This window comes from Dreissena polymorpha, chromosome 16 (assembly GCF_020536995.1).
Source record: "Dreissena polymorpha isolate Duluth1 chromosome 16, UMN_Dpol_1.0, whole genome shotgun sequence".
In the NCBI taxonomy this organism is placed as follows: Eukaryota; Metazoa; Mollusca; class Bivalvia; order Myida; family Dreissenidae; genus Dreissena; species Dreissena polymorpha.
The window spans coordinates 21,379,351-21,404,928 of NC_068370.1; the positions used below are offsets into that span (position 1 = coordinate 21,379,351).

At 35.3% G+C, this 25,578-nt stretch overlaps 1 protein-coding gene across 4 annotated transcripts; it reads right to left on the bottom strand.

The window, feature by feature from the left end:
• LOC127862074 (uncharacterized) lies at positions 1-23,842 on the bottom strand. Of its 4 annotated transcripts, XM_052401022.1 has the most exons (6): positions 23,498-23,699; positions 8,887-9,291; positions 4,223-4,399; positions 3,447-3,510; positions 2,692-2,797; positions 1-2,410 (listed from the first exon to the last, which is right to left on the bottom strand). In XM_052401022.1, the coding sequence occupies exons 3-6, from the start codon at positions 4,271-4,273 to the stop codon at positions 1,474-1,476; spliced, it is 1,158 nt and encodes a 385-aa protein (XP_052256982.1). In that variant the 5' UTR covers positions 4,274-4,399; positions 8,887-9,291; positions 23,498-23,699; the 3' UTR covers positions 1-1,473. The 4 variants fall into 4 exon arrangements, with proteins under 4 accessions (XP_052256982.1, XP_052256985.1, XP_052256984.1 ...); XM_052401025.1 differs by lacking the exons at positions 8,887-9,291; positions 23,498-23,699 and adding an exon at positions 23,741-23,842; XM_052401024.1 differs by lacking the exon at positions 8,887-9,291.
• Between the last annotated feature and the right edge of the window lie 1,736 nt (positions 23,843-25,578).

Genomic DNA, 25,578 nt, shown 5'->3' on the forward strand with positions numbered 1-25,578 from the left:
TACATTGATAAATTACAATATTTATTTGATAAATTCGCATAAACTATCTAGAGTATTATGTTTATAAAAATAAGAAATTGATAATAAATGCTATTAATGTGGGTTTTGAATAAATACTCTAATGACAATGATACTGTAATACTAGTACGTGTACATACACACAATAATCAATGAACACCATTTCCGCTCTTTTGTCGACTGACATAAACTGAACGGAATAAAAAAAACAATTATACGTAAGTGAGCAATCAAAAAATAAAATACATTGTAAGTTAAAGAAGCGAGATTAACAAACTGTTTTAAACTGTTATCGAAACCAGTTAAATGAATTTAATTATATACAAAATACGCACCGAATAAACGAACTGTGTCATTTGTCTCAACGAAATGCTTTAATCGTACACACAGGTGGTTAGCGTGTGGCTATGATATTAATTAGTGAAAACATAACTTTGAATGATAAATTATCATATAATAACGAAAAATTAACTTTTCTGAAAAAAAAATCACTATCAAATATATATATAACAAGGTATCCAACTCGAAATCACCCGAAAACAGGGTGTATCGTTTTGCACATCAATTACTTCATCAATTTTGCAGCGATTTTCATGAACCCGGTCTTATTCATCGCAGAAATGAATTTCCTTTCTGGAAATGTATATACCTTGTTATTTTTCTACACATGCTGGGTCAAATTTTAAGAAATAACACGATACACAATTCGCTTGACCTACTTGACAATGATTAGACCGTATTTATGAATGAAATCTCCAGTTGTAAAGACACACCTTCGCATTGGACCAATGAAATCACTCGTGTGTTTAAAATGTCAGTTGAAATGTATGTAAACAAAGGTTTCAAACGGCGCTGGACAGTTAGTCTTGATGCATAATGCAACGACAAGTACGGTAGGAATGTTTTTTTCACGCGTTTTATTGAATTATGGTATCGAGGTCCGTGAACTTTGCAGGGAAAATGCCCTTTACTCCGTGAAGATTTCAATCATAAATACGGTCTGATCGATGTAAACTGGGTCACGCGAGTTGTGTATCGTGTTATTTCTTAAAAGTTGACTCAGTATTTGTTAAAAATATTGAAAGACATATACATTTCCAGAAAGGAAATTCATTTCTGCGTTGAATAAGACCAAGATTGTGAAAATCGCTGCACAATTGATGAAGTAATGGCTGTTCAAAACGATGCACCCCGTTTTCGGGTGATTCGAGTTGGATACCTTGTTAAATATACATTGTATATTTGATAGTAATTTTTTTTCAAAAAAGTTGATTTTTCGTTATAATATGATAATTTATCATTCAAAACGATCTTTTCACTAATTAATATCATAGCCACACGCTAACCACCTGTGATCGTACATAATTATCGCGTGAAATACTTTGAAAAATATTTCAAACAGTTATCCGTTTCCTTTTATTATGCATCGTTTGAGCGATAAGAACGCGTCTTCTATTATACGCGGTCACTGCCATTAAATGATGTAAGTTTCCGTATGTTTTGGCTGGCTGGTTTGAATCGACCAGAGGTAGACGACACGCTTCGATTCACTGAACTACCACTTCTTAGTGTCACTTCCGGCGAATTAGATTGCGCGCGCAGAACATTCACATCCGAGCTATGTTTGTGCGAACGAAATGTTGACACATTTGGTGAGCCTTGAATCACTTGAATATGGAGAGAACTAGAGGACGAGTTTTGTCTAGAAATTCCACTAGTACTCCGAGATGAACGAAAAGAGTCATTAATAACCTTGCTTGTGGGTTTAAATCTGCGAACAGAACTGGAAGCACTATCAGTCAATGACTTGGAACTCTCGTCGAGTATGTCGTTAGGACATGACTGGGACGAGTCATGATGATGACGGACTTGCTTGGTGTCGTGCATATTCGAATGTTCGCTGGACAGTGATTGTAAATTCTCAGAACTTTTTCTTAGCCACACAAGATTCACGCCGCCATCACCGTTATTCGGTTTAACTATTAACTTTGAATTACGAACAATTTGCCTGTCATCAACATCTCCGAACACAGAATCGGATCCACGTTTTCCGGGCCGGATCAAATGGTCCGGGTTAATCATGTTGATAGGCTGGTAACGCCACGACAGAGACCGTTCCGTCCTCTTACTGTTTCGACGAGCGGCGTTAAAGCTAACGCCGACGCTGTCGTAGCCATGGGAACTGATAGCGTCGTGGGTCCCGTTGGCGACTATCGGCTTCCCGACGCCGTGGCCGACAGCGGCTCCGACGAACACGGAAATCATGAGCCAGACGTTCATCGTCATTACACAAAGCATCAAGAAATATGCGAACAACACGCGCATCACATGGATTACCGTCTGTCCAAGCTTCTCGCCGCACGAGACCACGGGCTGTCCGCAACACGTGGAGCTGGAACACGAATAAAGCTACATATTGCATCAAGACTTTATTTTAATTCTTCAAATATTAAGCAACAACAACTATCAAATTTGACCTGCATGTTAATTTAACAATAAATTGGTGCTTTAATACGTTTTATTAACATTGTATTAACTACTTATCTATTTCTAAATCATAAACAAGGATAAAATATACACAGCAAAAATGCTATCATTGACCCTCGTCATGCCACTTTATTTAAGAGAAGCAAGAACATGCTTTCACACTACCCGGTTTTGTAACGTTCTTACTTGTTTTTCTTAGCCCGCGCGGCCCGTCGCAGGTGCAGGAGATACTCAGAGAGGCATTCATACGTCACCGAGGCGAACACTGCCGCCAGCATGGCACCCGTCAGACCTAGAAAAACGAATATGGAACATTTGTAATGTTTAACGTGATTTTTGTGTTTTCATTTTTCATGTTTCGTATCTTGCATGTTCCGTTGACAAATAATTCGCAATAAGGCATACACAACTTGTAAGTCTCCATTTGCCCGCCCGACCCTATTATACGTGCCGATCTTAACCCATTTATGCCTAGCGTCTAGAAAAAAGGCCTTGGAAAAGAGCATGATGCGGCGTCTCATCAGGGTCTGCGCTGTTTGCTTTAAGGTATTTCTGTAAGAGATATTTTTAATATATAAATAAATATACTACACATACCTTATTTTGGAAATAAATTGATCCAATTTAGAAGAATGTGTGAGTCAACTAGGCTTAAATGGGTTAAACTTTTTTGTTAACCAGGTTGAGTTTTCGCTCATGTGCAGTATTCGATCACATTCGCTAACTAAACGGGTAAATAACTTAAATTGATCAACGAATGTGAGATTTGTTGCTGAAATTCAAATGTGAATTGATATTAAATATCGTCAAGTAATCCGCGTTTACAGTTTAATAGAGAACGAACCCTTTTATGTGTCTTTCAATAATGGTAGTTTGAGTATAAGTGCAGTATTTTTGTTCAGTTAATCGTAATATAGATCCGGATATATATCCACAGTTACCGTAAACGGAGTCCGTAGACCAAACAGCTGCAACCAGAGTAGTGGCCGTTTTTAACGCGAGGAACTGAAACATGCAAAAGTAAATAACATTACAGACAAGAACGCGATATATAAGTATGAAATATGACTATTTAATTTTCAGATATTATTTTGAACTTTTATCATCTTCATTTCAGCGGTACCGATTGTCGATGTGTTATCATTAGCGTGATTTATGAATTTCGATATTGTTGCAAAACTCCACCAGAGAGACAACTCGTACGCTGAAAGGATACAATACGCTTTCTTATTCCCTGTAGTTAGTGTTCTTAACGAGAAAATTTGCATATGCTATCGGTCAGGTGTGTATCTTTGCAGGTACTTGAACATATTTTTGGTTGGTCTGTTTTAAAGGGAATAAAACTATTATGTGCATATTGCAAATAGTAAAAAATAAACAACTCTGAATATAATTAAGAGGTATTTTCCACAAAGTGATAACCCGTCTAACATTCCTTTCTTCAACCAGTATCATATGACTGATATTTGATCTTTTTATTATTTGATGTCAGCTAAACAATTAGTTAATAGCTGTCATAAGTGTCGTCTATGATGGCTGACTCCTGTCTTATAGTTCTAACGTGTCGACATATTGCCAACAAGTCACATTTTCGAGTGGGCTTTTTGATACATTTAAAACCCGCAAACTCGTTAAAACAACATTACAGAACTCAGCCACTATAGTCTTCTGTAACAGGATGATGCCATGTAGTCATGAGACAACAGTCAGGAAGTACCGGTTGATGGTCGCTGTGTTGGTTCCAGTCCGAGCTGCGGTCTGCTGCCATCCTCAAACATTGATTGGTACCATCTGAGATTGGCTTGCATTGAATGGTGCCATCAGATAAAGGTTAACAGAATCGGGTGCCATCGGAGAAAGGTTACATTAGCGGCACAATCACAGGAATGCGTACCTACCAAATACAGTAGGAAATATGGGTTACTTCAAAGTAGAATTATTAGTTCATGAAATGAATGAAATACTTATTCACCACACTAAATTACAATAACTAATATGTCATATACTACAACTGCATATAATAAATCACGCCAGGTATGATCGTGACCCTTAACGTAGCTAGCTATTTATCTGATTATTGTATACCATACACGTGCTATACATGTTGTGTTTATACATAATAAATTCATGGAGCGGAAACAATTAAAGCGAATTTGGCTGTTGGTCGTGAATTGCAATCTTGAGTTTGACTTTTGATACTGATAGTCAAGCATAAATAATACGCATGACATATAGTTTTGCCATAGGAACAATAACCCTTATATTTTTCCTAAATCCTGGCCTGCATAATTAAGTTCTATTATGAAACAAATGTATTGAAACTTTGTCTTGTTTACGAGTGTCGTGTACGCGACACATCATCACCAAATGGAGAATAATGCTCTTTGGTAATGCAAGTATGTGAAGTTTATTCATTAAGTTTTTTATCTTGAATTGTGACCATGACCTCTGAAAGAAAAGGATTGGTAACGTACACTACATCTAATGTTAAGACGTAGAAAAGAAAGCAGTATAGTGATTTGAACGTATATTTCGAAGTGCCTTGATGGACAATATCGTGTCATGAACATGACGTGCGTCAGGTCATGTGACCATCGAATCGGTGTACAGACAAACACGCATTACCAGGGTGTTGGATCAGTGACTTTGTGAGGTTCACAATTGCACGTTAATGGATGTAAACACCGGTAAGCGGTGATGTTTTCAAATAACTTTTTAAAACAATTTTTCTCAAGAATTTCAACTAGTACATAAAAGACAGTTTGTTCGCAGTGTGATAGCAGAATCACTTTATTTAATAAGCCTGTGTTCTTTGCAAAAAATTCGAATTGAAGAGCATTCAATATTCCCGTGTATGCAGCACTCAACGTGGAATTTTGGCAACGATTGCAGACGTTTTAAAGGATTAATTCTTTAATCTTTAGATATCGACACAAACTGAAAGAAAAGTATTTTATGCACTAAAGATTTTGCAAATGTATTTTAATAACTTGAGATATTTGCAAAAATAAAGTTCTAAACAGTGTGTTTACATTCTGTCTAGCCCGTGTGAAACCCTTGAAAACCCCGTTGATCATGTACCCTGATATACTGAAATTGTATCATCCCCGGCCGCGCAGACATTTCAAAAAGTGGGGAAAACTTAAATGAAATCGTTGTATCAATGTTAAAGAATAAATTGTTAGAGCTATTTTAAAAACTCGTGAAAGTAAGCGTTCTTGAAAAGCTACGAGATTATTCTTGATTGCCTGACACTTTCCAGACGGACGTGTTACAGCGAACAAGCGGTAATTAAGATTACACCCCGCAGAACAATGGCCCGCCTGTCTCCAGAATTCTCAGAATATGTTTAGCGTCTCAGAGATGTAAACGAAAGTTACAAACATCTACGTACACGACAGTTTCACATTATTTATGTCGTGCAAACACGTATATATACTCTTCTGTAATTTTCTGTAATTCTGTTATTATGTAATTCATGTAAGATTTCTTCTTTTGTGCGTTGTATTTCGTCGGCGCATCATCATTCATTTTATAATAACATTATAATAGTACGTTCTTTTGATGGTTGTTTTCGTGTTAATAGAAAGGAAATCTTCCGTGGTTAACATACTCATTTCTTAAGTCAAAGAAAAGCAAACAAAAGGATGGAAAGCGGTGGGGTACAAATCATATCAAAATTACAAGAAATTATCGTCAGTTTGCTGTTGATCGATGGTGAAAACACGAAAGAAAATTTCCTATGGCACGATGTAAAATCACGATATAATATTTCTACGACACGATGGTAAAAAAAAACGAAAGCGCATTGCCCCGAAACGATTTGTGAAACCACGAACGAATGGTGTTATAATAGTCAAACACGATAGAACAAAGCTTGAACATGAAACGATATTGCTTCAACAAAAAGGCGAAACACTCAGAATATTGTTACAACAAGATGGCATTAGCACTACAAAATATTGCTACGACAAATGGCGATAACACTACAGAACATTAATATAAAGAGAAGGTGGCGAAGACACTTCCACACATTTCTACGATGAAATGGTGAAAACACTACATAAATTGCTATAACAAGATGGCGAAACCACTACAGAGCATTGCTACTACAAGATTGCGAAAGCGCTATAGAACATTGTTACGATAAGATGACGAAAACACTACAGAGCATTGCTACGACAAGATTGCGAAAGCGTTTCAGAACATTGTTACGATAAGATGGCGAAAACACTACAGAATATTGCAACGAAAATATTGCGAAAACATTTCAGATCATTAATACAAAAATATGTCGTAAACACTACAGAACATTGCAACGATATGACGGCGAAAACAATTCAGAACATTGCTACGATATGATGGCGAAAACACAACATAATAATGTTGTAAAATGGTGGCGAAAACACTTCAAAACATTGCTACAAACAGATGGGGAAAACACTCCAAAAAAATGATACAAAAATATGACGAAAACACTACAGACATTCCTTCAAGATGGCGACAACATTACAAAACATTTCTACGATAAAATAGCGGAAACATGACCGAAAATGCCACAACAATATTGCGTAACAACTACAGAAAAATTCTACAGCAAGATGGCGAAAAACACTACATAACATTGTAACATAATAACTAAAGATGGCGAAAACACTACAGACCATTGCTACGATATTATGGCGAAAACACTACATAATAATGCTGCAAAAAGGTGGCGAAAACACTTCAGATCATTGCTACAAACAGATGGCGAAAACACTACAGAACATTGCTACAAAAATATGGCGAAAACACCCTTCAAGATGGCAAAAACACTACAAAACATGTATACCATAAAATAGCTAATACAATAACATGACATAAAATGTCACAACAAGATTGCGTAACAACTACAGAACATTTCTACAGCAAGATGGCGAAAACACTACATAACATTGTTACGTAATAACTAAAGATGGCGAAAACACTACAGATCATTGATACAAACAGATTGCGAAAACACGCCAGAACATGTATACAAAAATATGGCGAAAATACTACAGACATCGCTTCAAGATGGCGAAAACACTACAAAACATTTCTACGACAAAATAGCGAAAACACGACAGATAATGTCACAACAAGATTGCGTAACAATTACATAAAATTTCTACGACAAGAGGGCGTAAACAATACATAACATTGTTACGCAATTACTAAAGATGGCGCAAACTCTACAGAACATTGCTAAGATTATATGGCGAAAACACTAAAGACTTACGATATTTATTTGCAAAATGTTTTTAAAAATTAAATTCTACATTGAAAACCGGTAAACATGTGCATGCGCATACATCGAATATCTTAATGTTTAATTGCGCTGAAAAAAAGAGGTTAAAATTTATAATTTATTTTTAATAAATGTTCATAACAACCCAGGCCAACAAAATGTGTGGTCGTTTTATTAGCCCAAATTTAATTTTAGTAACCTAGTTTGTTTTCCGAAAGGTGCAGAACGAAAACGTCCATCAAAATGCACAGTATTTCACACAGTTTAGGGCATCCTCGCTGTCCATAGAGAAATGCATCGGGATTATTTATTTCTAACAATCGTGCTTACGCATTATTAATTTAATAACGTTATTCAGCGACAATGGATCATGCCCAAACAAGAAAACAGCAAGATTTCTTTTATGTATAGTACGGGTAGAAGTGGATTAAACGAACTCGAATCAGAGCAATCGATTGATAACGAAGCATTATCCCTCGCAATATAATTAGCCTGGTATTGATTTCTGACTCAGAGGAAATGTGTCACATTGTTCTGAGGGGTGCGTGTTGCCATCGGCTGTTTAAGCCCCTCTTGAGTCAGAAAACGACCGCGAAATAGTGGAAATAATTGTCACGCTATTTTCAATGTCTCGTTGATAAATATGGTAATGGTCTATTTGCACATATTCGTTGGTAAATTAAACACTTTAAAAGCCGTAAATTGACAATGTAATATATATACATTGAAATAAAGTTATTCCTTAATATATTTTGGCATATCGGTTATGATATAAACAATTACATTTTGCTTTTTGTTTTATATAGCATTTATGAATGATGTTATGAAAAATGTTTGCTTAAGTGTACACGAAGTTTACTTAACATTTGCGACGTCTAAAATAACTTTTGAACGGTCGCGTTTGAATAACCGGGGATGACATTTAGTATATTCATGTTGAGGTGAAATGAAATACCAGACTCACAGCTAAATATTTAAGTAACCGAGTATATACATGGTATAAGTTTGTTACTGCATTAAGCATGCTTTGCATCGTGCGATACCGTGCCAACAAGTTTAATAAGTGAAAACTATCGCGTTCTGATAGGTTAAGAACAATGCAAACTTACCATACTTATACAGTTGACCTATTTTCTGACGATAGCAGTAATTAATAACTTAAGGCACTTAAATGCATACCGACGTGTCGTATAATCCTTTATCACACCCACCACACTTCAATGTCAAATGACACATTGCAAATTTAGTTATTTTATCGTTGTGCAAGTTGCATTTATTGGGAAATAGTTAATAACTAAATAACACTAGGTGCCAGCTTGAACAATAAATCCACGTTTTTGCCCTGGCGTTCTATCCACAAATATCCGGGTGTGAAATCCAAGGAATATTTCAGCCACGATTATTATGCGAGTTTTTTTTATGATATATTGTACCTTATATAGGTGAACACGATGTCTATGTAGAAGTGTTTTATTATCAGCTATACCATCCTACCTAGCGCGGTGAGATTAAACCTGGTTGAACGATATTCAAACTTACTCCAATTACACTCGGTATGCGACAGGCGCGCGAGGTTAAACTACCTGCTCTCCTCGTACGGTGTCTGCTATGGCGCACCAAAGGGGTCGAAACTTTAACTTCTGCTCGAGCAGAAAAAAATGCTGCTCGAGCAGCATTTAAATGCTGCTCGAGCAGCATATTGCTGCTCGAGCAGCAATTTACTGGTCGAGCAGCATTTAAATGCTGCTCGAGCAGCAAAATTCCTGCTCGAGCAGCAATATGCTGCTCGAGCAGCATTTATTTTTAGAATAAACCATTGAACCCGTCGGCCAATCAAATTTGAGCTTACAAACGGACGAGATTAGCTATCTCTACGGAAACGAAATAGACCGGTGTAGCGTCAATATTGTCAGATCGTGAGATCTGACGATTTCACAGTACCTCCGTGATATTGCTCCGATCAGTCGCCGTGAAAAATGTCAGATTGATGAAAAATAATATTTAACGCATTGTTGTTTCAATTCAACTTAATTTCGCGTTTTTACAGCTTGCAGTTATTTTCGGACATCTTTTTTTCGGACGTTGAACCTTAACACATTATTCACAACAAAGATATCGAAACAGTAGTTCTAACACAATGCAAACATTTGAATTTTAAAACGATTTTCGTTTTAAATGTTATATATATCGATGATGTACATGCATTACGTTGTAAAGAAATATGGTAATGCCTAATTTACAGTCATGAGTGTTGCACTTTTTTAATACAAAGATATAACATTGATTGAAGAAAATATTTTCAGATTATATAATATATATATATTATTTTAGCTTAAAAAAGTTAAAAACTTATTATGAACCAAATTCAGTTCCAGAAATATATAATCCCAATCGGTGTTTTTATCATTATTTTAGCTAATTCACATGTACACTCAATTCAGGAAAACTATTTTATTATATTTCATACAATCATAGTTACCACTATCATCATTTATTTAATATGTCAATAAGCTTGATTGGCAATTGTCGCTTCAGCTCGGGTAATGCTTTAAAGTACCCCGTGTACTCTTAAGTATACTTTAATGTACCCCGGGTACGCTAAATATACTTAAACGTACCGTTGGTCTGTCTGTCAGTGCAGTCACTCACAAACTTGTCAGTGCTCTATCTCAGAAACTCAATATAAGTATTCAACATGAAACTTTATGGGTGTATAAATATAGCTGAGGAGAGGTGCCATGTACAAGAACCATAACCCGTCGCTTTCTGAAATAAGAGTTATTGCGCTTTGTTGTTTTTCTATGATGTAACTAGGGCTATATCTCAGATACTATACAAGATTTTAACATGAAACTTCATGGGTGTATAATTATCAATGCACGAGAACCATAACCGTATACTTTCTTACATAACGGTTATTGCCCTTTCTTGTTATTGTTATTTTATGATGTAACTTTTCAGGGCTATATCTCATTTATAGAACCATGCATAAGAACCACAACCCTTCACTTTCTTAAATAAGAGTTATTGCCCTTTGTTGTTTTTGTATGATGTAACTTTTCAGGGCTTTATCTCAGAAACTATAAATACAAGATTTCAACATGAAATTTCATGGGTGTATAATTGTCAATGAGAATAAGTGCCATGCACAAGAAACATAACCCTAGTACATATGTTCATGTCTGATGTTACTTTACAGGACTATATCACAGATACTATACACGATTTAAAGATGAAATTTAATGGACGTTAAGATATAAATGAGGAGAGGTGTCATGCACAAAATCTATAACCCTACACTTTCTTAAATAAGAGTTATTGCCAATTGTTTTTTTATGTTGTTACTATAAAATAAGTGAGATAAGGGTACAACCCTTCAAATAAACTTTTCTGTTAGTTCTGCACCCATCAATAATCAAAATTTATTTGGCGGGGATATCAATTTAACGAATTTGCTTATTATTAGTCTAAACGTTGAAATAGACTTAATATTTTAAGTAGCAATGAGAATATAAGACACAACAGACTCATCAGTCATCAGTATAATGTTAGCATATGTTTAGTCGGTTACTGAACTAGGGCAAATAAAGTTGAAGTTTATCAGGTGGTCTAAAAGTCCTCACCGCCTAGCAGATAAGTCTACAAAGTATTTTAAAGCCGGTTCATGAACATGAAATGATAAGTCATTTACGCCATCGGGATTATTTATTTTAAGTCAATATGTTTTTGGAATCATAAGGCACTCATTGAAAAATACACCACTACATAAATAAATATCTAGGTTTATAAGTTTTATCGTGCTGTACTTGTTTAGGAGATGTGTAATACCAACTGGCTACTTCTGTTTTCAGAACTAAAAGGCACAGAAGGATTTTATTAATATTTTGTTGAGTTCTCAGATTAATCGAGCCCAAAGCATTTCCTGCTACACAAACATATTTTCGAGCAACAACACATATTGATAATATCCATTTAAATGCAGTGCGGGTCTTTACAGTGGAGTGATCGAGTCGCACAGATATGTTTGCCGCACTCCAGGAATCAGAAGTCTGCTTCTCACGACTAGTCTCGATAAACTGAATCATGGGCCTGTCGCAACATTGTGGGATGCTTTTTAATGACCAAACATTTGGCAGTCTGGAAATAAAGTAAAAGTCATTCATACTTGTGTTAAAATAGTGACCTGAAAATCAATAGGGGTCATCTGCGAGTCATGATCAATCTACCCATGAAGTTTCATGATCCTAGGCGTATGCGTTCTTGAGTTATCATCCGGAAACCATTTTACTATTTCGGGTCACCGTGACCTGGACCTTTGACCTAGTGACCTCAAAATCAATTAGGGTCATCTGCAAGTCATGATCAATCTACCCATGAAGTTTCATGATCCTAGGCGTATGCGTTCTTGAGTTATCATTCAAAAACCATTTTACTATTTCTGGTCGCTGTGACCTTCACCTTTGACCTAGTGACCTCAAAATCAATAAGGGTCATCTGCGAGTCATGATCAATCTACCTATGAAGTTTCATGATCCTAGGCCCAAGCGTTCTTGAGTTATCGTCTGACAACCACCTGGTGGACGGACCGACAGACCGACCGACATGAGCAAAGCAATATACCCCCTCTTCTTCGAAGGGGGGCATAAAAACAACAACAGTTGTTTGCAATAAGAAAAGCATATATATTCACTAGATTAAGTGTTCACAAAAAATACTATTTCTGAAAATAAAATTGCAAGAACGATAGTTTGACAGTGAAAAGTATTCATGTTTTATGCATCATAAATATACAATCACATTAAGACACTGAAAAACAACTTTTCATACAAAACAATATATTGGAGCAAAGAGAATGCTTTTTTTCATTATATGACACATTAATAAATTAAAATATGAGTAATCTTCTTGTTTAACCTTTTTTCAGGGTTATTTGACAAAAGACTCTATAACACAGTTTGATCCTCAGGTTATGATATTACATATGAAATATCATGTCCTTTATAAATTAAAAGAAAATGCAAGGCTCTAAAAACCAATGCACCAACAGAAAGGTACGATGATTATATTCTACATTCTCCCATTATTTTGTTGAATAAAAGTTAATGCAGATCTTTACTAAGCAAACTAGAGCTTTGTCACAGACGTGACAAATACCCCCATGGCCGAATTGACACAGACTATTTTGCATGCTGTCTTCACAAAACAAGAGAATCAAATTTATGGCTATTTTTAAGAATGATAATGCCATTATCATTTATGGCCATTTTGACCTTTGAACTCTTGAATTCTTTAGCATGACATGCAGTCCAAATGTATGGCCATTTTTTTTTACATTTGAACTCCAAGTGTGACCAAGACCTTGGAGTTATCAACATGGCCTTTTTTTACCTCTGAACTCAAAGTGTGACCTTGAACTTGGTGTTATCGACGTAATTCTTTCGCGCGACACACCGTCCAATGATGGTGAACAAATGTGCCAAATGATTTTAAAATCTCACTATGAATGACATAGTTATTGCCCAGACAAGCTCATTTATGGCCATTTTTAATCTTTGAACTCAAAGTGTGACCTTGACCTTCGAGATATTGAAGTAATTCTTTCGCGCGACACACCGCCCCATGATGGTGAACAAATTTGCTAAATGATTTTAAAATCTCACAATAAATGATAAAGTTATGGCCCGGACAAGCATTTGACCCTTGAACTCCAAGTGTGACCTTGATCTTGGGGATATCGACGTACTTTTTTCACGCAACACACCGTTCCATGATGGTGAACAAATGTACCAAGTAATTTTAAAATCTAACGATAAATGACATAGTTATGGTCCGGACAAACTTTCGGTTTAAAACACACTAAGTGACCCCGTGACCTAGTTTTTGACCCAGCATGACCCATATTCAAACTTGGCCTAAACATCATCAAGATACAACTTGTGACCAAGTTTGGTGAAGATCGGATGAAATTTCGAGACAGACCGACCGACAGTACGACAAAGTGACACCTATATAGAAATATAAAGCTTATTTATTACCATCAATGCAAACACTCCACAGCTGTTTCCGTGGCGCTGTTTGTTGCAAGGTGGCGCTTTTAACTCTGAACTGATTTTTTCCAAGCCATCTTTCACAATTTGCCCTCGTTGACACATGAACTGGCTGCAACAAATATTTTGTTGGTAAAAATCAACAAAAATCATGTGCCTATATACTTAAGCGGTACTTTATCTATACCAAATTGTTTTGGTAATCAGTTTTCAAACATATATATATATGTGAATCTATTAACACATTATTTGAAACACATAAGTGTGAGAGATAGGACACAATAATAAATAAGAATGAACTAAGAAAGCAAGCTTAAATTTATATATATTTATATCATTTTTAAGTGTTGGTGCTCATTACAAGTTAATATTTAAGATAAAAATCCAAATATAGAAAACAAATAAGATTTACAAAGTTTTTTGAATATCTTGTTTGCTATATTGCCTGATGAATGATAACTGGAACTGGCCAAAAAAGCTCCCTAAATGTGACCTTTGATCTCTTGTTAACGCATGCTCTGCAGCTTCTCTACATGGAGAACATATGTGGTAAGCTATATTAAAAATTGCATATTTAATTATCGAATCACAGTTTGGATAAGCTCAGAGACACACATAAAATGCACATACACCAACTGCTACTGTGACTGCTATATCAAGCAGGTAAGACAAAAAATGAATTTCAGCTTTGAACCTTACCAGAACAAATCGAACAAGGCCTTGTTGTTACCACCCAATGAGTCGTAAATGGTTACAGTCCTGGACATAACACTTGCAACCAGCAAAACCCAGTGATTGTTGCCTTTACATTGTGGCAGCATAAGTAGATCATACATATTGAAGTCCACCTACAAAATGTGAAATTAAAATGTACCTTAAACAATGTATACATTACTAAACAGTGGGAACTTTGCTCAAATTACTTCAAAGAAGTATAGTGGCATGCTAGAATCAAGTACAGTTTAAGTTAACAATAAAACAAAAGATTGTCAGGCAATATGGTACTCCTGGAACAACTTTGTAGAGGTCATCATTTACAAAGAACATGTAGAATTTATGAAGAACCACCACTTTTACATAAAAATTCATGTTATGTAAATCGAAGACTTTGGCATTCATATCTCACAGACATATCAAGTCATTACCACTGCCACCTTCATCAACATAATTATTGGACACATAGAGAACTACTATATCTCACTACATACAAAATGTGGTAGCCCTAGATCCGAGAGTTAAGGACAAGAATATTTTAAAAGTTTTCACAAAATAAGCAAGAAAGATGTGTATATAATGTTCAATTTTGTGACCCGCGGGTCAGGGTCAAATTTGACCCAAAGGGCATAATTTGAACAAACTTGGTAGAGGACAATAAGATGTTACTGCAAACCAAATTTGGTAGCCATAGTCCGAATGGTTTTCAACTAGAAGATTTTTAAAATTTTCACAAAATAGGCGCTTTATAAGCGTTTATTCAATTTTGTGACCCCCCTCCCCCCGGGGCAGGGTCAAAGTTGACCCCAGAGGCATAATTTGAACAAACTTGGTAGAGGACTATAAGATGTCACTTCATACCAAATTTGGTAGCCCTAGGCCCAATGGTTATGGACAAGAATGATTTTTAAAGTTTACCCTAAATTAGCCATTTATAAGCATATGTTCAATTTTGTGACCCCCGGGGCAGTTTCAAATTTGACCCCAGGGGCATAGTTTGAACAAACTAAGAAGAGAATTAATACATGTCAATACATACCAAATTTGGTAGCACTATGCCATACAGCTATGGACAAGTAGATTTTTTAAGTTTTCACAAAATAGGCCTCATACAAGCATATGTTCAATTTTGTGACCCTCGGGGCAGGGTCAAACTTGACCCCAGGGACATTATTTGAGCAAACTTGGTAGAGGACTATAAGATGTCACTATCTTCCAAATTTGGTAGCCCTAGGCCCAATGGTTATGGACAAAAAGAGTTGTAAAGTTTTCACAAAATAGACCCTATATTAGCATATGTTAAATTTTGTGACCCCCGGGGCAGTTTCAAATTTGAACCCAGGGGCATAATTTAAACAAATTTGGTAGAGGACTATTAGATGTCTCTACATACCAAATTTGATAGCCCTATGCCAAATGGTTATGGATGCGAAGATTTTGAAAGATTTCACAAAATAGGCCTTATATAAGCATATGTTCAATTTTGTAACCCCAGAGCAGGGTCAAATTTGACCCCAGGCGCATAATTAGAACAAATTTAAAAGAGGTTCACCCAAGGAACATTACTGAGAAATTTCATCAGAATTGGACCAGTAGTTTAGGAGAAGAAGATGTTTAAAGGAAAAGTTAATAAACTGACGGACGCACGCAGGCACGGACGGACGCACGCATGACGGACACAGGACCATGACATAAACTCCACTGGCCTTTGGCCAGTGGAGCTAAAAATCAATTCAGGAAGGGAGGGAGCACCCCTCCCTAACCCAACCATAAAGGCCCCTGGGCATCTGAAATATGATCACAAGCACTAATAATCATATAATAATGATAAAACCCGGTCACCACTGTCGATAAATTGGAAATTGTTATGATTGTGAGATATAATGTAAACATTTGCATACAGATCAATCTTTTTTCTTCAAGCCCAACACAAAATAACAATGCAAAATTAAAGTTTTAAAGGTTTTCAATGGGTACAAATAGGGTATTTATCTGAACATTGGAAACGTCGAAATACATGAAAATATCATCATACAACTTAAATGTATTTCATTGTTAAAATATGTTTTTCTTGATTTTTCTCCAAACTTTACACAAAAATGGGTGATTTCAAAAATATTAAACTAGAAATCCCCTCCGAAAAGCGTGGGGATGATGAAGCCTAAATGAAAACTTTTCTCAAATTTTAGATGTTAAGTTATGGCAACAGTTTTGTTTGTATTGCATAGGGAAAGGGTTCAAGTTTTATAAATGAGTAGGGCCGCTCTGTCAGATGTGATCACTTTTTCACAAATAAAGATGTTAACCAAATGTTTTGATTTTTTTTTTATTAATGTACATGTCTTTTGCACTTAATAAAAACCCATTAAAACATGTTATCAATATTTTGTGTGTTTTGTCAACATGCAGTTTGTTCTTAAGAAAAATTTAAATACAAAATCAGAAGTGTTTTAAAAAAAAATATGGAAAAAATTGAAATTTTCATGTTTTTTAACACATATTTTTCAAAACTATACTCTTAAAAGTTTTTTTCCTGGCCTCAAAGCAGTGTATCTTAAAGTAAAAACTCAGATTTATCAAAATATAGGATGGCCTTCAAATATATGTGAAGTTTCTTTTTTATGATACATGTTTATATTTTTTTATAATATTTGACCTCGTTTTCTATAATATGTGTCTTGTTCTGATAAAACTGGGCTAAATTCATGTGCGTAAAGTGTCGTCCCAGATTAGCCTGTGCAGTCCGCACCGGCTTATCAGGGACGACACTTTCCGCTTAAACTTGATTTTCGGTAAGAAGGGACTTCCTTCAAACTAAAAATACTGTAAACGCGGAAAGTCTCGTCCCTGATTAGCCTGTGCAATCTGCACAGGCTAATCAGGGACTAGACTTTCCGCACATGAATTAAGCCCAGTTTTCTCATAACAACACACATATAATTCACTGTTCTATATTTAGACCTTGCTCTCTATATATTAAACATTATATTCTCTATATATTGGACCTTGTTCTTTATAAATTAGACCTTGTTCTTTTTAAACTTTATACATTAAACACGATGTCCTCTTACTTGACCTTCCTCTGTAATACAATATATCCTCTATATATTTAGGTAATGTGTCATTAAAAATGAATGAAATAATAATAAGTGCTGTACCTTTGTTTATCGAAGGTTTTAACATGGTTTTTAGTTTAGATGTGTAGGAATTGTACCACGAGGGTGACAGTCTGCGTGGTTTAATTATAAGTGTCTGAAAGACTTTGTCATCAATCATATTTGACATTTGACCATGTTCAACTTTTATTTTGGCTTTTTTTTCAGTTGCTTTTGAATGCTTTATTAAATCGAAATTTAATCATTAATTCTGCTATAATGTAAGTTTGTTTTCACTTTCTGGAGGTTTATAAGAAAAACATTTATTTTGTGTCCCAAGTGTACATTTACAACATTTGTTAACCAACTTCAGGCTAACATTGAAGATTATTGGAGAAACATTTTGATTAAAATTGACATTAATTTGAGAAGAGGAAATGCATTTTTGTAATAATGTTATGGTAAAGTCAAATATACTTCCCAAGTTCCCACACATTATCATTTATATGCTTATATTTTTCTTCTGAAGACAAAATATGGAGACATACCCATATAATAAGAGTAGTTCACCCCCAGAGTGAAGAAACCACCTTTTTCTGTTGGAGATTACACCCTTCTGTGTACTTCTTTCCAGAAAATTGGTGCCTTTGTTTATTTTTTAAAAGCTATCACCTGTTTATCAAACGTGATAAAAATTTCGTACACTTGGGACAATGCGATATTTGTCTTGCAAAAAAAGTTCACAAGGTTTTGGCATCAAATTTTCAGTACATCTAGTGATAAACATTAATGGTTTGAAGAAAATGATGTAAAACATTGAAAATTCTATCTTATGAAAAATTTAAAATAACTTTCTTGCAAAATGTACACTTGGGACACTTTTTGCCTATAAATATTGAAGCACTTTATGATGCCACCTCTTAATATACGTGAAGAGAGTTGAAAATTGTGGCACAAAATTGACAAAAACATCATTGCTTTGAACACTTGCTACAAGAGATATCAACCTAAGTTAGAAGCATTGTTTTATTTTTCTTAAAGCATATGCATTTTTATATTCATTTAATGATGGCAATACCTAATATTTCTGAAAGTTTTATTGAAGTATAGAATTGAAAATTGCCTTTTACATAAAATGTCACGCAAAACCAGTACACTTGGGGCAATTTTAAGGATATTTTTCAATATATTTTGTAAATGAAGCAAGTTATTGAGAAGAATTTTCACATTTAAGTTAATCACATGGAAACACTTCTGTAAGATAGAAAAAGAACTCAAACATGCTTAATGCAGGTTTTTTTCCCCTTCTTTGTGACCCGCCGATCATCGGCCCTTTCCCCTCCGATTTTTTGTTCCCCTCAGCTGGTAAATTTTCCCCTAGATTTCATTTTCCCCTCCAAAAAAAAATTTTTTTTTTTTTTTTAACCTTTCAATATATAAGTTAATCTGATCCAGTGTAGAAAAAAGAAAAATATTGCATAATTAAATTTTCTGTTTCCTTGAATTTGTTTTAAAAACAGTAAAATATGCTTAATTGATTATTTAAGACTTTCCTTATTTTGCCCAAAATCCGGCGTTTTGTGTGATTTTTCCCCAAAAAATCTGGCGTTTCGCGCGATTTTTTTCCCCTTAAAAAAAAGGCCAGGCCCTTTCCCCAAAATCAGATAAAAACCCCTGTAATGGTAAGAAAATAAATGCATGTTTTATTTAGGCTTCATTATTTTTTAAATCACCCATAGGATATGATGCGGCACTTGTCTTTAAGGAATATAAAAAAATCAATCATTTTTACCCGGAAGTTGGCGCTGTAATAAATTTGCTATTCTGTGTGTTCTTTTACCAAGCTTGATTAGGAATTTTTGAAAACGCGCCATGGAGATTTTCTTTCACCATAAAAAATAATAGTTCACGGATTCAAACCATAATTCTTGATTAATATGTTGCTACAGTGGATTCCTGTTCTTAGCATACCATGTCAGCAAAAATTATGCTAATAACAGGAATATGCTATTAACAGGAACACACATTTTAGCATAAATATAGCAACTGGGGGCATACAATAAGTCAAATCTGTTAATAATTGATCGTCAAAGTGAAATTTAAATTCAACATTGCATATGATTGATGTTTAAGATAACTATTTATCAAATGGAATTGTATTCTAAGGTATTTGCATTTGCATTTGAGCATATTTTTGCAGATTTAAAGCATATTTTCTTGGCATTCTGAGAATGTTTTATGCAATAAAGACTTTAAGTGAATTCTGAATATTGGGGTTAAAAATTATGCTATTAATAGAAGAAAAATACATTAAAATTTAAGAATTAATCTGTGCTTTGACATTCTATATCAGAGCTCCAGATAAAAATTTTGTCAAATTCTTATTTACTCCCTATTTCAAAAATTAATTCTTATTTTACCCCCCTATTTATAAAATTAATTCTTAACACTATATTACCAAATAATTTTTATGCATTGTTTTTGACACATCAACAATCCAACATTTTGGTTTATAGTCTTGGAAAAGCCTGGCTTTCTTTTCTGTTTCTTGCTTTCCCATAATCGGACAGCTTTTTCTGGCTCAAAAGACCCCACATCTATCTTGCTCATCTTGCTTTTTTTGCCTTCCACGCTTCGATACACCGCTTCGGTTGGCCATTTTGATTTTTTATTTAAAACAGTAACTGTCAATTCGGCTTAGGTCATAATGGCATTTTGGGCGCCGTTAAAGTCATATCAAAAATATATATTTAACATTAAATTTTAATGACATTTTGAATAGGTATATTGTTTATTACTTGTGAATAAAAATTACGATAAGTGCAATTAAAAAGGTACAATAAACAGTAATGACTCGCCTGTAATACCAGGAGAACAGAATCGAGACTTTTGGCCTTTCGACCGTTCTTAAGTGTGGCCCTTCCTAACAGCAAAGAGACGTTGACTTAAAGCTGTAGTTTTAATTGAGCGCCTCGACGTGTCAGAACCGGGATGAAATTTTGCTACTGGAAGTTTTACGCACGTTCGAAAATGTCGAATTCGTGTTTTATTTTTTCAATGCGTAACTTTATGCAAAGATTTTAAATCTAAATCGTTATTTAAGAAATTTTATTCGTTTTTACGCCTTTACACATGTTATCTGGAGCACTGCTATATGCTAATTACAGAAATATGCTATTATCAGGTATGCTAATAAGTGGAATCCAGAAATTATCCTTCAGTCTGACAGAATTTCGTAGCCTGTCAGACCAAACATCTGACAGATTATTTTACATTTTGCGGTGTCTGACTTGGCTTCTCACTTTTGAGTCCATGATGCTAAATGTTTTAGATTCAACACTAGTTTCCTCAACCTCACGACACCAGAGCTCCTGTGATGCAAATATACTTAAGTGGTATAAAGAGATATTTTTTTCCCTGCAAATTGCGTTTAGTTCCTCACTTCTGGTTAAAAACAAACCTGTTACCCTCCGATTGACTGTAAATTTAAACAGCAAACTCCAATACATATTCCTGTTTGTATTCTTGTATGAAAATGTCCACAACATATGGGCGTAGTTACATGGGGACTGAATATTCAAATACATGTAGGTTAAGAAGTACAGTAAATGACATGACAAAATGCTGTTAGGACATATCATCATCCTTAATTCTAAACCAGCTATACATGACATTATTCTTAAGAGGGGCATTTCAGAATAAAGATAAAAAGATACAAACAATTCGCCATGGAAAAATTATTTCCTGCAAATATTTTTTAGCGAAATTATTTCCGTCAAGACATGTTGTACAATAGCATGCCATGGTTAAAATGAGTGTGTAATACAATGCCTAATCTCTTTCTGCAAAGTTTGGGAAGTCTGCTTTAGGGACATTATAATGGAAGGACAGATGAAAGGTAACTCATTACAGTATAGTGCCACCAATGTAATTATTATGCATTTTTTTCGCAGTTCAGAGCTGAAAATAACATCCCAGAACTTAATTATGCACTGCCAAGTTATTCAATAAATAGTAAATTGTAAACATTTCAATATGAAAAATTAAACAACTTGTAATTCAGACACAACTCACATTTTACCTGTTGTTAGCTTTGAACAAGCTAATAGGCCTCGGTGAAAAATAATTTACATTGAAATTGAGAAAAGTCCTCGAGAACTCAGTGCCCCAGATAATTATTTGGGAAAATTGGGTTTTCAACCATTGATTTTAAAAAATAGGGTGATTCCATTCTTCATATAGAGTGAAATGAGTAATAAAAATGCATACCTTTAAATAATTGCTGATTTACTTCCGTTGACGCTGCACACTTGTATTGATTCAATAGAACTGTAAACTATCATCATACATTTTAATAAACTGATGTTTCGTAACATCTTTTATCCTTGAAACTGTCCATGATATAAACTTTTAAAAATGTCGAGAATTTCTAACCAATGACATGCCTTTTTATACTTTTGACAGATTTGTTAAGTCACAGACTTTCCATCATGTTTTTTGGATGTCAACTCAAATGCTGTATGCACAGTTTCTAACAAAATCGATAACACGAATGATTCGGCACTTATTGGCTCTTGCTTTCTTGATTCGAAAAAGTTTGCGATCGGCTGATATTTTGGCGCAACAATCTCGGACGTCTTTCGACCTCTCTTAGCTATTTTTATTTCGCATCGTAATAGAAAATGAAACTACAGACGCTTTACAAATACATGCACAATGAGCGACGAATTAGGTCAGATTGAAAACGCATAGCGTTTGAATAACTATGACCGTTTGCTAAGCTTGCTGAGTGTAAGCTTCACCGCGTTATGATAATAATTCCAAAGAGAAAATACCTAAAATGAGCATAGCATTTTTAATCGAAGTTTTGTATCGTTAATTTGACGAATTTGCGTAAAAGTCAAATTGGTTGCGTTTTCAATACTCATGATATTGTATTTCTTTGCATTTTTAAATATTTTAATAGGGTGAAAGACGCAGATACGCAGCTTATCTGGGGCACTGAGAACTGGTTAACAGACATGATATTTTGGATAATTGTAAAAGTTAGGACAGCAGATATACATATATGGGGAGAACGAGAAACGTAAACAATGTTAACCAGAAAGGCACAATCACAGGCAATCGGCACCTGTGTCGGAAGCAATAATTAAACATCATTAAGAAAGTAAATCGATAGAAACAGAGAACCCACCCATTGACCAATTCTTATCAGTCATCGTCGTGATTTTCGCAAAAGTTTTAACAGCCGTTAGACATTTATGATCGATTTTCTCATTAAGCGAATGGCAACAATTTTTTGATCGACTAGTTTGCAGCCAAAATATAAAGCACTTACCGCGTGTCAATGTTAAACTTTAAACAGATCGTCACATAAACTTGCAGAAGATGTGAAAAAGGCACCATCACGGCGGCAGCCATTTTTTCCAAACAAACCAGTTTTGCACCAAATGGCAAATATAACAAGAGTTCTGATTGGCTAATGCCATAATCTAAAAATAAATGCTGGTCGAGCAGGATTTTTCTGCTCGAGCAGAAAAAATGCTGGTCGAGCAGTAAATTTGCTGGTCGAGCAGTATTTTGCTGGTCGAGCAGCATTTAAATGCTGCTCGAGCAGCATTTTTTTCTGCTCGAGCAGAAGTTAAAGTTTCGACCCCTTTGGTATCCCATAGTCTGCATCCTGCAAACTGAATAGAGAATAGTCCACTTGACTCCTTTGATGTGTTTAATGTTGATCACTGGTCATTTCACGCGGTCATTCGAGCGAATACGTGCTCAATACTGTAAATTGTGTTGACATCGAAAGTGAAGTCGCCAATTCAAATTCATCCGCATCGAGTTTTCATAAACATTTATAATCATACTTTTAAATGATCGCGGGCTTGATATGTAAATCCCATCTGGATATTGCGTGCCTGTATGTGTCTGTATGCTTTAATTATGACATCTGCATCGCAAAGTACTCGTGCTTAATGTGTCTGGCCGTCTGCTTAGTCACCTCCAATAAACTTAACAATCCTCAAAAAATCTGGAGCTAAATATAACAGTGACATACCGGTGTGATTTTCCCAAATGTTTATCAGATAACTTAAAATCTGGTCACATACCTTGGTAAATGTACACAAACACACATAAGTGCACATTCCCTAGCTGTTGGCTTCTTTTACGACCCGACAAAATTGTCTTCTTTAAAGGCGAGAATCTTGGTTTTAAATATATAAAAATCGTGATTGTCTATGGGGGTTTTCACCGGTGAATTTAAATAAATTTTACTTTAGGTTGGATTTCATCATCCTAGGGTTAACCATAGGCGCTCGATGTCAATGTTTATTTTTTTTTTGTATTATTATTTTGTTTTTATTACCCGTAGTTTATTATAATGCAAGCACATACTAAATCAATAAAAATCTTCCGACAAAACGTCTGCTAAAAAAAAGTTCGACTATGTTCAAACAGCGTAGACCCAGATAAGACGGCGCATGATGCGGCATTTCATCTAGGTCTGCGCTGTTTGCTTAAAGGAATTTCTGTAAGAAATATTCCAAATATAGAAATAAATATACTAGACATCCCTTGTTTTGGAAATAAATTGATCCAATTTAGAATGATGCGAGAGTCCACTAGGCATAAATGGGTTAAACAAGGGGGAGAGACAGCCGTGGCGCGGTGGTGGTGGGTCATGAATCTAAAATTCGACATAATTCTTTCACCGGCAACCTGATACATTCAAAGTGTCGAATCATGTCAGTATTCCCTTTGTTCAGTCCCGTATATGACCCCAACCGCCCCAAGGGAAGTTTTAACCTGGTCTCGCTCAACCATTTTCGTCTTTTATGACACATAGCGCACTGCATTGAACCCACTTATCAGTACCTGTGACCATTGGGTCAGTGTGCATTTGACAGCATAGCGCGAATGGCGATCACTAAACCTTGTGAACACTGCGCCGGAATGTCATATTAACCCATTTGTGCCTAGTGGACTCTCCAATCCTACTAAATTGGATCAATTTATTTCCAAAACTAGGGATGTCTAGTATATTTATTTCTATACATGTATTTAGAATATTTCTTACAGAAGAAATTCCTGTAAGCAAACAGCGCTGCGGCGTCTCATCTGGGTCTACGATGTTTGCCAATGCCTTTTTAAACGGGTTAATAAGTAGTAACAAAATATTGTTCCACACAAAAATTGAATTGTTGATGTCTATGCCTTTTGTGCCGAAAAATGCCTATGTTTGTCTGCGGTGATATCAATTGAATCGATGTTAAAGTAAACCAAGATAATATCCACGCATAATTTTAAACAACCATTCATTCATTTATACTGTGACAGTATTTCAATATATATTTGTTGAATTACGCCTTGACAATTAAAGGTTTTGTCGCGCAGTAGACCAAGGTTTTGAATGAACCTTTAGCGATCGCATTTCACGTTTATAATTGAGATTGACATGCAATTACGTTATATTTGCTTTTTTTCAATTCATGCGTCCATTTACACGATTGCAGTTATACTAGCATCTCTATGCGCCAAGTACCGGTATTTAGACGACAGAATAAGTTTACCGACATATTATATGTACAGCCATCGTGTGAAGGCTCATCACGAGCGATGTAAGCCACTCGACTAACGCAAACTTTTGGAACCTTTAACTAGGCTACCCGTTATGTTCCATATATAATATCAGAGACTGTGACTGAATCATAGAAAGCACGTTACTTCAAACTAACAGCAGAGATGATTACAACAAGCATTTATATAAATGCCGAGACCATGAATAACTAAGTTGGCAAGTGTTTGTGTGTAAGTCAGCGTTAATATTCAGGTCCCGCTGCGTCTTCGTGCCTCTATGTGCGGATCTGCCCCTGTGAAAATGTGTAATATTTTAGCCAGATTAGGTCTAACGTGCCCCATCTGCCCAAAGATACGATTTTTAGGAAAG